The sequence below is a fragment of the Vipera ursinii genome (genome assembly GCF_947247035.1).
Source record: "Vipera ursinii genome assembly, chromosome: 6".
Taxonomy (NCBI): domain Eukaryota; kingdom Metazoa; phylum Chordata; class Lepidosauria; order Squamata; family Viperidae; genus Vipera; species Vipera ursinii.
Window position 1 is genome coordinate 76,695,618 of NC_139515.1, and position 13,363 is coordinate 76,708,980.

The 13,363-nt window shown below is 41.1% G+C and overlaps 1 protein-coding gene across 3 annotated transcripts in view; it reads left to right on the plus strand.

Moving 5' to 3' along the window:
• The first annotated feature begins 1,152 nt into the window (after positions 1-1,152).
• Positions 1,153-13,363, plus strand: part of BCL2L13 (BCL2 like 13) — a 36,406-nt gene continuing 24,195 nt past the window's right edge. For 2 of the 3 annotated variants that reach the window (XM_083365634.1, XM_083365636.1), the window contains exons 1-4: positions 1,153-1,342; positions 5,575-5,751; positions 8,327-8,428; positions 9,063-9,219. In XM_083365634.1, the coding sequence (XP_083221760.1) occupies positions 5,631-5,751; positions 8,327-8,428; positions 9,063-9,219 (380 nt within the window). In that variant the 5' untranslated portion in view covers positions 1,153-1,342; positions 5,575-5,630. Of the gene's footprint in view, positions 1,343-1,416; positions 1,482-5,574; positions 5,752-8,326; positions 8,429-9,062; positions 9,220-13,363 lie in introns of those variants that run through there. The other variant, XM_083365635.1, reaches the window with a different exon arrangement.

Sequence of the window (13,363 nt, forward strand, 5' to 3'; positions counted from 1 at the left end):
ACCCAGTAGGCCGCGCCCACCCTGGCCATACCCACCCGGCCCCCCGAGGGCAACCACAATGCTGATGTGGCCCTCAATGAAATTGAGTTTGAAACCCCTGTTCTAAAAGCTGTTTAAAATAGAAAATCCTTTAAAATTAGCCCCTTGTGAGATGTGTAGATTTGTCAGTAGGAGGAAAGCAGAAGAAAAATAAGACATTTTTTGGCGCTCTGATATTTAACAGCAGAAAATAAAAGGCAAAGCCAAACTGAGAGGCTTCCATAGGAGGTGGAGGTCTTCATCTTTACAAGTTATAGTTCCAGTATTTATCTTATAAAATCCACCTTTGGGGATGGTCAGGAAACTGCAGATTCTCCAAACTGGAATGTTGGGTAGATTATTGAAGAGACAATCACATCTAGGGTGCCATAGGCCAGAAGATACTCTAGGTCTGAGTAGCCTTTCTATTCCAATACTTGAAAAACTTATCAGTGTTTCTCGACAACTTTAAGATATGTGGATTTCAATTCCCAGAATTCCCCAGCCATGGTAGTTGTGGAATTCTGGAACTTGAAGTCTAAACATGTTAATGTTATCAAGTTTGAAAAACACTGTTTTACGTAAAATTTGCCTGTAACCAGGAATGTCATTGTGTGTGTGTATTAATTGCATGTCTTTTGTTTTAGCTTCTATATTGCGTTTGCACCTTGTTGTCCACGCTGCCAAATCTATAGATAGGAACAGGTTATAAAAACTGTGAAAGAAACGAGCAAACAAATCGTCCAAGTATGAAGCCACTAAGAGTATAGGACAGGGGTAGGCAACCTCGGCTCTTTTATGACTCGTGGACTTCAACTCCCAGAATTCCTGAGTCAGCATAGCTCAGGAATTCTGGGAGTTGAAGTCCACGAGTCATAAAAGAGCCGAGGTTGCCTACCCGTGGTATAGGAAAAAAAACTTAACACCACACCGTACACCTCTACATTTCCTATCTCTATGTCCGAGCGTTTAACCACGCTGATCTCAAACGCTCTCGCTTAAGCCGAGATCTCGGCGTGTATCTGCTTAGTCACCTCCTCCGCTACGCTCTAGGTGACGTCACGCACCCTCCTTGCGCGCCCGCCGCCTTCAAAAAAAAAACACAAAAAACCCTTCTCCTGCCCTCACCCAGCATGGCGGCCGAGGCAGCTGCTTTTCTGGAGGAGTGACGGGGAGGGGAGCGGCGTCGAGTGGGTCGCTGCGCGCGCAGCACCGACAGGCGGCAAGGGTCACTTTCGAGGGAGCGTCGCGCGCCCTCCCTCGTTTTGACCTCTGACTCTTTTTTTTGGGGGGGGGAGGTTTTCCTTATCCTCGCGAGACTCAGGTAAGAAGCCGAACCAGACGGGAAACCCTCATCCTCCCTTTCCCCCCCCCTCCGCCACTTCCCAGAAGGGGAAGGGAAGGAAAAGCAGCCTCGGGGTTCGTTGGCGCGTGGTTCCTCTCGGTCGCGTGCCGTCCCGAGGGTGAAGGGCGGTTAGCTGCGCGCTCAGGGGGCACTTGACCCGGGAGGGGGGAGGCCGTGAGGGGAGGTCGGAACCTTGAAACGTGGGTGCGTTGACGGGGGGGTTTACTTCCTTGTCATCTTTCTGCCACCCACCCACCCTTTCCCGGTTTTCCCCCTGCCCACTTTTTACTTAGGTCACCCCAGGAGGGCTGCTGTGGCCCCCTCCCAGTCTCCCCTTAAAGCAGGGGGTCTTCAAACTTGGCCTTTTTATGACTTGTGGACTTCAATACCCAGAATTCTTCAGCCAGCATGCCTGGCTGAAGAATTCTGGGAGTTGAAGTCCACAAGTCATAAAAGAGCCAAGTTGGAAGACCCCCCTGCCTTAAAGGCTTCCCTTCCTCTTTTGTGTGACCCAGTCTCCTCAGAGTGAGCTGGGAAGCATGGGTTTAGTAGTCACGGTTCTGTACTGAGGGTGGTTATTTTTTTATTTTTAATTTTAATTCCATTTATATCCCGCCCTTCTCTGAAGACTCAGGGCGGCTTACAAGCTTAGCAGTAGCCTTCATTCTATGTATATGCCTGCTTATTAGGGCTTTCACACACACACCCCAAGCGGCATTATTACAAAGTCAGCTTATTGCCCCAACAATCTGGGTCCTCATTTTATCTACCTCGGAAGGATGGAAGGCTGAGTCAACCTTGAGCCTGGTGGGATGCGAACCTGCACTAATTGCAGGCAGCTGGTGTTACTTAAGGAGGCGTTAGCCCACTGCTCCACCAAGGCATCGTGGGGTCTCAGCAGGTGGAACTTGGCCTGACCTGGTGCTCTTTCAGTGGGCCTTTTGTGCCAAGGGCTTGCCGCAAGGTTTCTGGGGCGGTGGAGGGCCCTGTTTATCGTTCTCCACTTAACTTTAAAAGGGAAGGAATGGAATGGAAAAGGGGCGCATGGTCTTATGATCTGATTGCAGGGGTCCTGTCCGCTTTGAGGTCTGATAGGACAGCTCTTCTTCCTGTTTTGCCTGCCACTAGGATTAAAAAAAAAAATCTTGGGTCCAAAAAGTTTTTGCCTGGCAGAGACATAATCAGTTGGTGGGATATCCTTGTGATTATGCTGGGAGTACAGAACATACCTTTGCAGAGGTAACTGTTAACCATTAATCAAAGCCTGTAGGCAGACCAGACCAAGAAACCACCAGAAGGAAAAATATTTTTATTTGCCCTAATAATAGGACTTTGCAAGTCTGATCTTGCTGGTCTTCTTCTCCTCCTCCTCCTCCCTTTTGCCTAAATTACAGATTTTTCCTATTTCCATAAGAGTCATCTTCCTTACTCTCTGTAATAATTCTAACCCATTGGGTATGAAGAGAAGAAAGCACAAGACAGACATAATTGCCCATAATCAGTTGAGGTATGAATCTTTCTGGCAGGCAAAAAATTGTGTGGGCAGAAAAGGAACAAGAGCCAACAGGACTGCTGTTCCTGGGTTGATAACTAAATGTGGCTATAAAGTTTTGAAGGAGAGCAGGAGAGCTCAGCCTAAATAAAAATGATGACTAGAGAACAGTAAAGCTACCTATCCCGAAAAGTGGTGAGGTAAAATGATAGCGCATCCTAGAAAGCTAGAGGAATGGTGGGAAGTAACTTCATATATTTGCTTTCTCATAGATTTTTTTGTGATTGGCCATTTCTCCTCTTGTAATTGTTTTGTAACATCCTGAAATTTGTTACAGTTCTAACAAATCGTTTTACAACTGTTGTAAAATATGCAACAGATTTCTAAGCTGAAAATGTTTGATATATTTAAATTGATCCTGTAGACATTAAAGGGTTTTTTGCCTACCTCTCATTTCTTCAAAATATGTTAATTAGGTTTATATAATCATATAGTAATAGGAAAATTATATACACTATTAAACTGAGAAGTGACAGATAGCAAACCTCTTTGGAATATTATTTTAGCAATTGGATTTTTTTTTTCATTTACAGTAATTGAATTATTTGTGTACTGGAACTTTTTTCAATATCTGGAGATGTCAATCAGTATCTCCATGATTTCTGGTTTAAACTCAAATGACTTTGACAGCTAGGTGGTGTAATTACATGGCATTTTGCTTTGCAATCATATTATTTCGTGACAGAAATTCCAGTCCCAGTTAGTGTCATTAACTGAGGACTACTTCTGTGTCATGAAATAGTGAGGTGTGTGCGCGCGCACATATGTATATGTATATTCAAATCTGTTCATGCCTGGCAACTGACTGGACTAGTTCATTCAGTTTTTTTGGCAAGATTTCACAAACGGTTTACCATTGACTCATTTGTGGGGCTTAAAGAGAGTGAGTGGCCCAAGGTCACCCAGCTGACTTCATGTTAAGGCGTGGCTAGAACCCATAGTCTCTGTGTGGAGGACAGCTACACAGTTGCAGGAAAAAGATAACAGCTGCTTTAAGGGTTAGAAGAGAAAGCAGGCTTACTAGAGATGACTAAAACTGCAAACTTATTACTGACTTAGGGTTAGGGTTAGCATTTCCAGACAGCTAATTATTGTAAAGGGCTTTCTCTAGAGCTGACTTTCTTGCTTTCCTATTCAGTTCCTCTAGTAGTTATTGATCAACTGTTCAGCAGGCTGTGGGGAACATTCAGATACAGTGGGGGGCAAAAGATACAGTGGGGAAAAAAGAGAAATGGGTCAGAGGCAAACACCCAAAACCTAAGGGGAGGAAGATGCAGATGTGAACAGACAAACCCAAAGTGACCAGTAGGTTGCTCCTTATAGGTCATGTAACTGTCATTAGTGGCAAAGCAAGGCAGATTGTGCACATCTGGAAATTGTCATCGGTTGCTGTTAGGAAAACTCTTTAATACCAATACTTGTAACCACAATGTAAGCTTGCTTGCCAATGGTTGAGGATAAGAGGAACGTGGAAATATGGCATAATTAAGCATATTAAGAATCATTTGTACAGTACTGAAATGCAAGTGGGGAAAGACCTTTAATCACTTACAAGGACCCCAACATAATGTATTACAATTTCTGTAATGAAGTATTATTTTAGAGGATGGTATAGGTGCAAGTCACCAAATTAGGGAATATACTAGTATTTAGATCTCAAGTTGCTTATTAATTTTCAAGAAGGCTATTTTGTGTGGATTTTTTTAAAACTGGACATTTTTTCCAATCTTTCTATACTTCATGTTATTACAGTTTTTTAAAAAAACCCACAGTAATAAAGTGTGAATATTAGAAATGGGTAAACATGAAAAAGAGAGTTTCTTACTATTTGTATGTTGTTTTTCTTGTTTATCAATTTCTAAAGAGAAATCTCTGATGGAATTTCTTATTATGCTACTCAAGCGAGAAGCTCAGTAAAGCTTTTTCTGTGTCAATCTGTAGAGGATTTTATAGAACAATAGAATTCCAAGACCTGTTTACACTATCACATTCCATGCAGGAATCCAAATTAAATGGATGTCCAGACCCCTGATTGAACATATTTAATGAAGGGACGTCTGGGCAATTGTTTCATCAGCTGAATCACTATTCCTGTTAGGAGATAGAGAGAGAGACAGACAGACAGACAGAGACACTGACTGACTGACTGACTAATATTCTACTTCCTGTACATCCATTATTTTAAGTATTACTTTCTGGGATGATAGAGAAAAGAACTTAAGTCTTTTGTGTGGCTTCATTTAGTGCTGTCATATCCCACTCAGTATTCTTAATGCTAAACATTCTCTCCTTTTTTTCACTTATTGCTCTCCTCTAAACCATTCCAGGTAGTTCAGACATATTAGAATAAAGTCTGACCATTGCAGAATAAAATATACTTCTTTTAATACAACCTAACATTGCATTTACTTTTTCTAAACCATTGTCACATCTATGAGTCATGTTCAGTTTGCAATCTACTGCTATTCCAACATCTTTTTTCACAAGTCTTGTCAGCAAGTCAGGTGATCCTAACATACATGTAATGATAAATTTGACAACTTGCTATAAAGTTTATATAACTTTTTATTTCCTCGGATGTTTATGTTGATATATGTGCTGACAAAAATAATCAGAATATAGTTGCAAATTTCTAAAATGTATATTTTTGCTTATTTAGGTTATAAACAAAACATTACGTGGACCATAATCCTGCGGAATTTTGGAAGCAACTCAATGGCATCCTCTACTGCTGTACCTGTAGGTTTTCATTATGAAACAAAATATGTTGTCCTCAGTTATTTGGGTCTCTTGTCACAGGAAAAGCCTGAGGAACAGCCCTCTCTATCCACTCAAGGTAAAATATTCAGTTCAGTTACAGTTGAATATATAATAAATGGAATTTTAAAATATTTTAAAAATGTAAAATGTGAACACTTTTACTGAATGATAAGGTAAAACACCAAAATCTGGTTCTGAGAAAAAAAGGTAGTTACTGATATTTTTAACTTAAGTAGCATTGTATGTATTTGAAAGGATTTTCATTTTACTTATAATAAGTATTTCCTGCCCACTGGGACTGCTCATTAAAATAATTTTTAATCCTAATTCTAAATATTCAGCGTATGAGTAATGTGTAAGCTCTTAAATGAATTATGATAGTAATTATAGAATTAGCTTTATCTAGAGAAGAAATACACTTAATATATATTTTGTGTATATGAAACATCAAACAGTTCTGGAACATTAACAATTCATTTCCAGGTTTGTAGACAGTATTGTGCATGTGAATATTACTTTAGTACTGCCCTACAACAAGAGGAGGAAATTTTATAATCCCTTTGAAGCAGGTCAAGTTCTTTTATATATTATTTTACCTGCATGGTTCCAAATCTTTGCAGAATCATGGCGGCAGCAACATAGCAACACAATATTGTTATGTTGTCAGCAGAAAGCACAATAACACGTTGTTATAAAGAACAGAAGGCTGCAGGTTCATAACCAAAAATAGCAATTAATGCACAACGAATAAGTAAATAAATGAGTAACCATCCAAATGCTGATGGCCATTCTTTGAAGGCCCTGCAGAAAAGTTTGGTCTTAGGAACTTCCAGAAGCCAACCACTGAGGAACCAGTCTGTGTTCTAGAGGGAAACTTTTCTAGAGCATTGGTGCCATGATGGAAAAAATGGTTCTTTGTGGCCTCAGTCTTCTCACTGACCCCTGAAAACAGAAGTACTGTTTCACAAATTTGTAGTTACATAAGAATCAATGTTATTTCTTTCATACCAACAAATTAAATTTTTTTAGACACTGCTGTACTGCTATACTTGCACCAGTCTGTTATTTTTCTAGAAGTGAAGAGCATGTTTTTCTTCTCCAAACAGCTTTATGGATAAGAAGGAAAATAACAGAATAGTAGAATATTCTAGTTAGTTTAGAGAATCTCAAAACTGCTTTTTTTTTTTAAAAAAAAAGGCAGTTGGACTGTTTTTTCCTTGAGGAAGAAGGCAGCAGTCTTCTTCCTCAAGGAAAATAGTCCAGTTGCCTTTTTAAAAAAAAAATAAAAAAGCACTTTTGAGACAACTTTGACCTGGATGACAAAGAATTTCCGCAGACGTTTAGTTAAGACTATACTATTTAAATAATAAATGTAAATACAACTATTCTGGAACATCTGCATTATTTTAAGAATGTCCCTGCGCTCAGTCACTCAAGCCCTCTTCATCTCTTGGCTGAATTATCGCAGCACACTCTACATGGAGCTGCCCTTGAAGAGTATCTGGAGGCTTCAGCTGGTGTAGAATGCAGCGGGCAGTTCTTGGTGCCTCTGGGGGGGCCCATGTTACACTGCTGTTGTGAGCTGCACTGGTCGCCAGTTTGCTTCTGGGTCCAATTCAAGGTGCTGGAAGCGCTTAATGGCAACACCCTATAGCAAAGTGTTATAAAGCCCTTTACGGCATGAGTCCAGGTTATCTGAGAAACCAACTCTTCCTGCTGGGATTAGTCTGCCCCACCTGCATTGGCAGAAAAGGCAGACTGCAGAGACCTGTTGGTCAAAGAACTTTGGCTGACGGAGTCTAGAAGAGCCTTTTCTGCTGTGGCACCTGCCCTCTGGAACATCCTGCCCTCCCCTCTCCCTGAGGTGAGATCTACGCCCTCTCTTCTGGCCTTCCAAAAGGGTTTGAAGACCTGGCTCTGCTAGCTGATCTGGACCCCCAGTGGAGGAGTGGCATCTTGGAGTTGGTTAATGGATTTAGCCAGACCCCACCTCTGCCCCATGCACACTTTGCTCCCTTCCGTTCCATCTTGATTAACTGAATTTTAAATCTATGGTTCTTATTTATTTTTTTATTTCTTTATTCAGTATTGTAGGACTGTAAGCTGCCTAAAGTTGCCTCGGTGAGATCGGTGGCATAGAAGTTTAATAAATAAAAATTAAATAAATAATATTCCAGGAAATTAAATATCAGCTTTGCAGGTATTTATAGGTACTGATTCCCAAAGAAGTCACTTTAATCCAGGCATGTAAAACTCGCGATGTCACATGACGTTGTGCGACGTATCGCGACTTTTTCCCCATTGCCAGCAATGGGGTGGGCGCAGTTTCAATGTGACACATCCGGCCTGTGGACCGGCAGTTTGACATGCCTGCTTTAATCAGTCTTAATTTTCTTCCACTTCCCAATATTAAATATATATTTACAGCACAATCCTACTAATGTAAATGTAAAAGCATTCAATAATAGGGGTAGTTCTGCTTATGATTAGTTTTCTTCAATTATACTTTGCTGTGTGAAAAATTTGCTTGGATCCCTCTTTGTATTAAATACACAATCTTGACTTTTTAAGTTTATGACAAAATAGAGTACTTTTGCTCCAGTGTAAATATATGTAATAGTGATTGATCTTTGCTGCTCATCTATGTGTAGAACCATCTACGGTCTCACAAGCTTTAGAAAAAGAAATCCTGGACAAAGTTAAAGCCGAAATTGAGGAAGAATTGAAACATCTTGATGAAGAAATTTTGGAAGGTCTGTACATACTGGTATACCTTTCTTCCTGTGTTACTAATGTTATGAAAGGGTATTACTTTTCCTTGTTCCCAGAGTAAAAACAAGTATCACTAGCATGATTTGACCACACATTTACTTTGTTAATCACAGCTTTCGAAATATTTGATATATTGGTGTAATCCAACAATATTTAAATTACCTATTTTGATAATTTTCATTTGAGGTTGAATAGGTAAGAATAATAATAGAAATCCTAAGTTTTATTACTCTGTTTTTAGTATTAAATGATGAGTTGCCTTTGATTTTTCTATACCTTTTTTGTGTTCTTCCTGAGCTGTATTCTTAATACTAGACACTTTAATGCAGGGGTCCCCAACCCCGGTCTGCGGACCGGCACCGGTCTGCAGCATGCCAGAAACAGGTCCGCACAAACAAAGCCCCATCCACAGGATGCAGGCAGCACACTAAACCATGCCCCCCTCTGGTCCGTGGAAAAACCTCTATCCACGGAACTGATCCCTGGTTCCCTAAAGGTTGGGGGCCATTGCTTTAATGAATTCCCCATATATATATATATATATATATATATATATATATATATATATATATATATATATATATATATATATTTAACTCTGCTATTTATTTTCAGCTTTCACTACAACTGGCTTTGACTGCCACACATCTCCCGTATTTAGTCCTGCAAACCCAGAGACTTCAATTGAAGACTGCTTAGCTCATCTCGGAGAGAAGGTCTTCCAAGAATTGAAAGAACCTCTCAAAAAGGCATTAGAGATCCTACTTAGCAAGTGAGTTCTCATTTGCTTTGCTCAGCAGGAAGGTACTTGCTCTTAAAATTCTCACAATTTTCATAATGCTGATGTGACTGCATTTTGCTGCAGCTTTTTGTTACCTTGACTGACTTGCACTTGAATGTATCAACTAGCATTTTTTTCTTATTATTTAAACCTGGAATTTTGATCCAACACAAAGAGAGCACATTTTTCATATCCAGTATTTACACCGCAATGGCCAACAAAATGAAAGGTTATTTATTTAGCATATGGCATATCATACATGGATTAGCAATATATATTAACGTTTCAACTAGATTAGTAGAACCCAGTAAAATATATATGTTAAAAAGATATGTTCAAATATCAATGTCCAGGCTACCCATTGAAGTGCAGCATCATTTATATTTTAAAAAATCAGGTTATTATTCATATTAGATACTGGTCAGATTTGAATCCTTCATCCCAAATATTAAATACTGGATGTTGTACTGTAGGGCTAATACTGAGATCTTCATATTTTAGGAACTGCAAGTGTTTCCGAACACATATTGGGTGTATATTTTATATTAAAATTGCTTCTCTATTTTCATAGGGGGAGCACTCCTGACATTTAATAAAATACCAAGTAGAAAATAATAGAACTTGCTCTAATGTAAAACAGCAATATGTGTTAATGTTACGTAGGAAATTGATACCTTCACTGTTACTTATGCTTGCATAGATAGGTATAAACAATGATAATGCAGTATGGTCATTGAAGTGTTGTATTAAACTTTACAAATACAAGAACCCACCATATGTACAGTGCATACTTGTTGGTTTCCTTTTCCTTTCCTGGTTTCTTTAGCTTTATTAAAGAAGTCATAATAAGTTGACAAGCTGGTCTCAGAAAGCAAAACAGGGTCAGATATAGTACACTGGATGTGTAGGTTTGATTGGGACGTTAAAACATTTGATATGTAAAACTGGGATATTATAAAACCCCAGCATTCATTTGGTTAATACTATGAATGTTAATGTGATAAGATAAAAAGTATCACAATAACTTGCTAAATGTGATAGCCCCTCTGTGTTGTATAGTGAGGCAAAAAGTATTTGATCCCCTGCTGATTTTGTACATTTGAGTGAGAGACAGAATAACAACAAAAAGATCCAGAAAAACGCATTTCAAAAAAGTTATAAATTGATTTGCATTTTAATGAGTGAAATAAATATTTTACCTCTTATCAATCAGCAAGATTTCTGGCTCCCAGGTGTTTTTTATATAGGTAATGAACTGAGATTAGGAGCACTCTCTGAAAGCTTGTTACCTGTATAAAAGACACCTGTCCACAGAAGCAATCAATCAGATTCCAAACAAGACTTATCGCTAAGGTGACAACAGTTGGTGCGATTATTCGCAAATGGAAGAAACACAAAATAACTGTCACCTTGGTCTGGGGTGCTCCATGCAAGATCTCACCTTATAGAGTTTCAGTGATCATGAGAACAGTGAGGAATCAGCCCAGAACTATAGGGGAGGATCTTGTCAGTGATCTCAAGGCAGCTGGGACCATAGTCACCAAAAAAACAATTAGTAACACACTACGCCATGAAGGACTGAAATCCTACAGTGCCCACAAGGTCCCCCTGCTCAAGAAAGCATGTGTACAGGCCCGTCTGAAGTTTGCCAATCTCAATGATTCAGAGGAGAACTGGGTGAAAGTGTTGTTGTCAGGTGAGACCAAAACCGAGCTCTTTGGCATCAACTCAACTTTGAAGGAGGAGGAGTGTTGCCTATGACCCCAAGAACATCAACCCCACGGTCAAACATGGAGGTGGAAACATTATGCTTTAAGGTTGTTCTTCTGCTAAGGGGACAGGACAACTTCACATCAAAGGGACGTTGGATGCCATGTACTGCTAAGCTTGTAAGCCGCCCTGAGTCTTCGGAGAAGGGCGGGATATAAATGGAATTTAAAAAAAATATCTTGGGTGAGAACCTCCTTCTCTCAGCCAGGACATTGAAAGTGGGTCGTGGATGGGTATTCCAGCATGGCAATGATCCAAAACACACCAAGGAAACAAAGGAGTGGTTCAAGAAGAAGTACATTAAGGTCCTGGAGTGGCCTAGCCAATCTCCAGACCTTAATCCCATAGAAAATCTGTGGAGGGAGCTGAAGGTTCGAGCTGCCAAACATCAGCCTCGAAACCTTAATGACTTGGGAGAGGATCTGCAAAGAGTAGTGTGACAAAAAATTGCCTGAGATGTGCGCAAACCTGGTGGCCACCTACAAGAAACGTCTGACCTCTGTGATTGCCAGCAAGGGTTTTGCCACCTAGTTCTAAGTTATGTTTTGCGAAGGGGTCAAGTACTTATTTCACTCATTAAAATGCAAATCTATAACTTTTAAAATGCGTTTTTCTGGATTTGTTGTTGTTATTCTGTCTCACTGTTAAAATAACCTACCATTAAAATTATAGACTGATCATTTGTTTGTCAGTGGGCAAATGTACAAAATCAGCAGGGCATCAAATACTGTATTTTTTGGACCATAAGACGCACCCAGTTTTTAGAGCAGGAAAACAAGAAAAAAATTCTTTCTCCTTCTCTCTCTCTCTTTCTCTCCCTCCCTCTCCCATTGTCCCTCCCTCCCTCCCTCCCTCCCTCCCTTCCTTCCTTCCTTCCTTCCTTCCTTCCTTCCTTCCTTCCTTCCTTCCTTCCTTCCTTCCTTCCCTCCCTCTTTGTCCTTCCCTCTCTGCATTAGAGCAGTACCCGCAGAGGCGGCCCTGCAGCCCGGCTTTCTCTTGCAGAAAGCAAGCTGAAACGGAGTGAGGGAGATTGCCAGAGATGCGAATCGGCCGATCTCGCGCTCCTGCAAACTCCCTCGCTCGGTTTCAGCTTCCCTTGCTACAAGAGAAAGCAGGCTGAAACGAGGCAGATTGCAGCAGCGCGAGATCAGCCGATTCACATTCCTGGCAATCTCCCTCACTCCGTTTCAGCCTGCTTTCTCTTGTAGCAAGGGAAGCTGAAACCGAGCGAGGGAGAGTGCAGGAGCGTGAGATCGGCGTTTCTCAGCACGTGCCGATTCGTGATCCTGACAATCTCCCTTGCTTTCCACTTGCGGAGGTTGGGGCTGGCGATACGGATCACCTTCGGACCATAAGACGCACCCTTGTTTTCCCCCCCACTTTTGGGAAAAAAAGTGCGTCTTATGGTCTGAAAAATACGGTACTTTTTCCCCTCACTGTATAATTGTATAGACCTTACAAATTCAACTCCATTTTAGTTTGGTCTGTGACGTAGATACAGCAGTGTATGAAATGTCAAACTGCAGCAATTTAAAAAAAAAAACTTTTAAAAGGCATTAGAGTTTTATTCTATCTAAAAGGACTATAGGTAGTCCTCGACTTACGACCACAACTGAGCCCAAAATTTCTGTTGCTAGGTGAGAAATTTGTTAACTGAGTTTTGCCCCATTTTACAAGTTTTCTTGCCACGTTTGTTAAGTGAATCACTGCAGTGAAGTCAGTAACATGGTTGTTAAGTGAATCTGGCTTTCCCATTGACGTTGCTTTGCCAGAAGGTCGCAAAAGGGGATCACATGACCCCGGGACACGGCAGCCATCATAAATATGAGCCAGTTGCCCAGTGTCTGAATTGTGATCATGTGATCATGGGGAGGCTGCAACGGTCGTAAGTGTGAAAAACAGTCATAAGTCACTTTTTCCAGTGCCGTTGTAACTTTGAACGGTCAGTAAATGAACTGTTGTAAGTCGAGGACCATCTGTATTCTTATCTTTCTTAAACAGGCTTTGCAGCCTATAAAGCAGACATGTCAAACACAAGGCCCGGGGGCCGGATCCGGCCCGTGAAGTGGTTTCATGTGGCCCGCGAAGCCATCCTGGAAACAGTGAGGGAACGGCCCCCACTGCCTTGGCCCTGGCCCAGAGACCCTCAGATCTGTCCCACTCCTGCCCAGGCCCCCATAGGCCCCCTTGATGCGAACGATGTAGAGCTGGCCACGCCCACCCAGTAGGCCATATGCACTCTAGCCACGCCCACCCAGAAGGCCACGCCCACCCTGGCCATACCCATCCGGCCCCCTGAGGGCAACCGCAATGCTGATGCGGCCCTCAATGAAATTGAGTTTGACACCCCTGCTATAAAGCATCT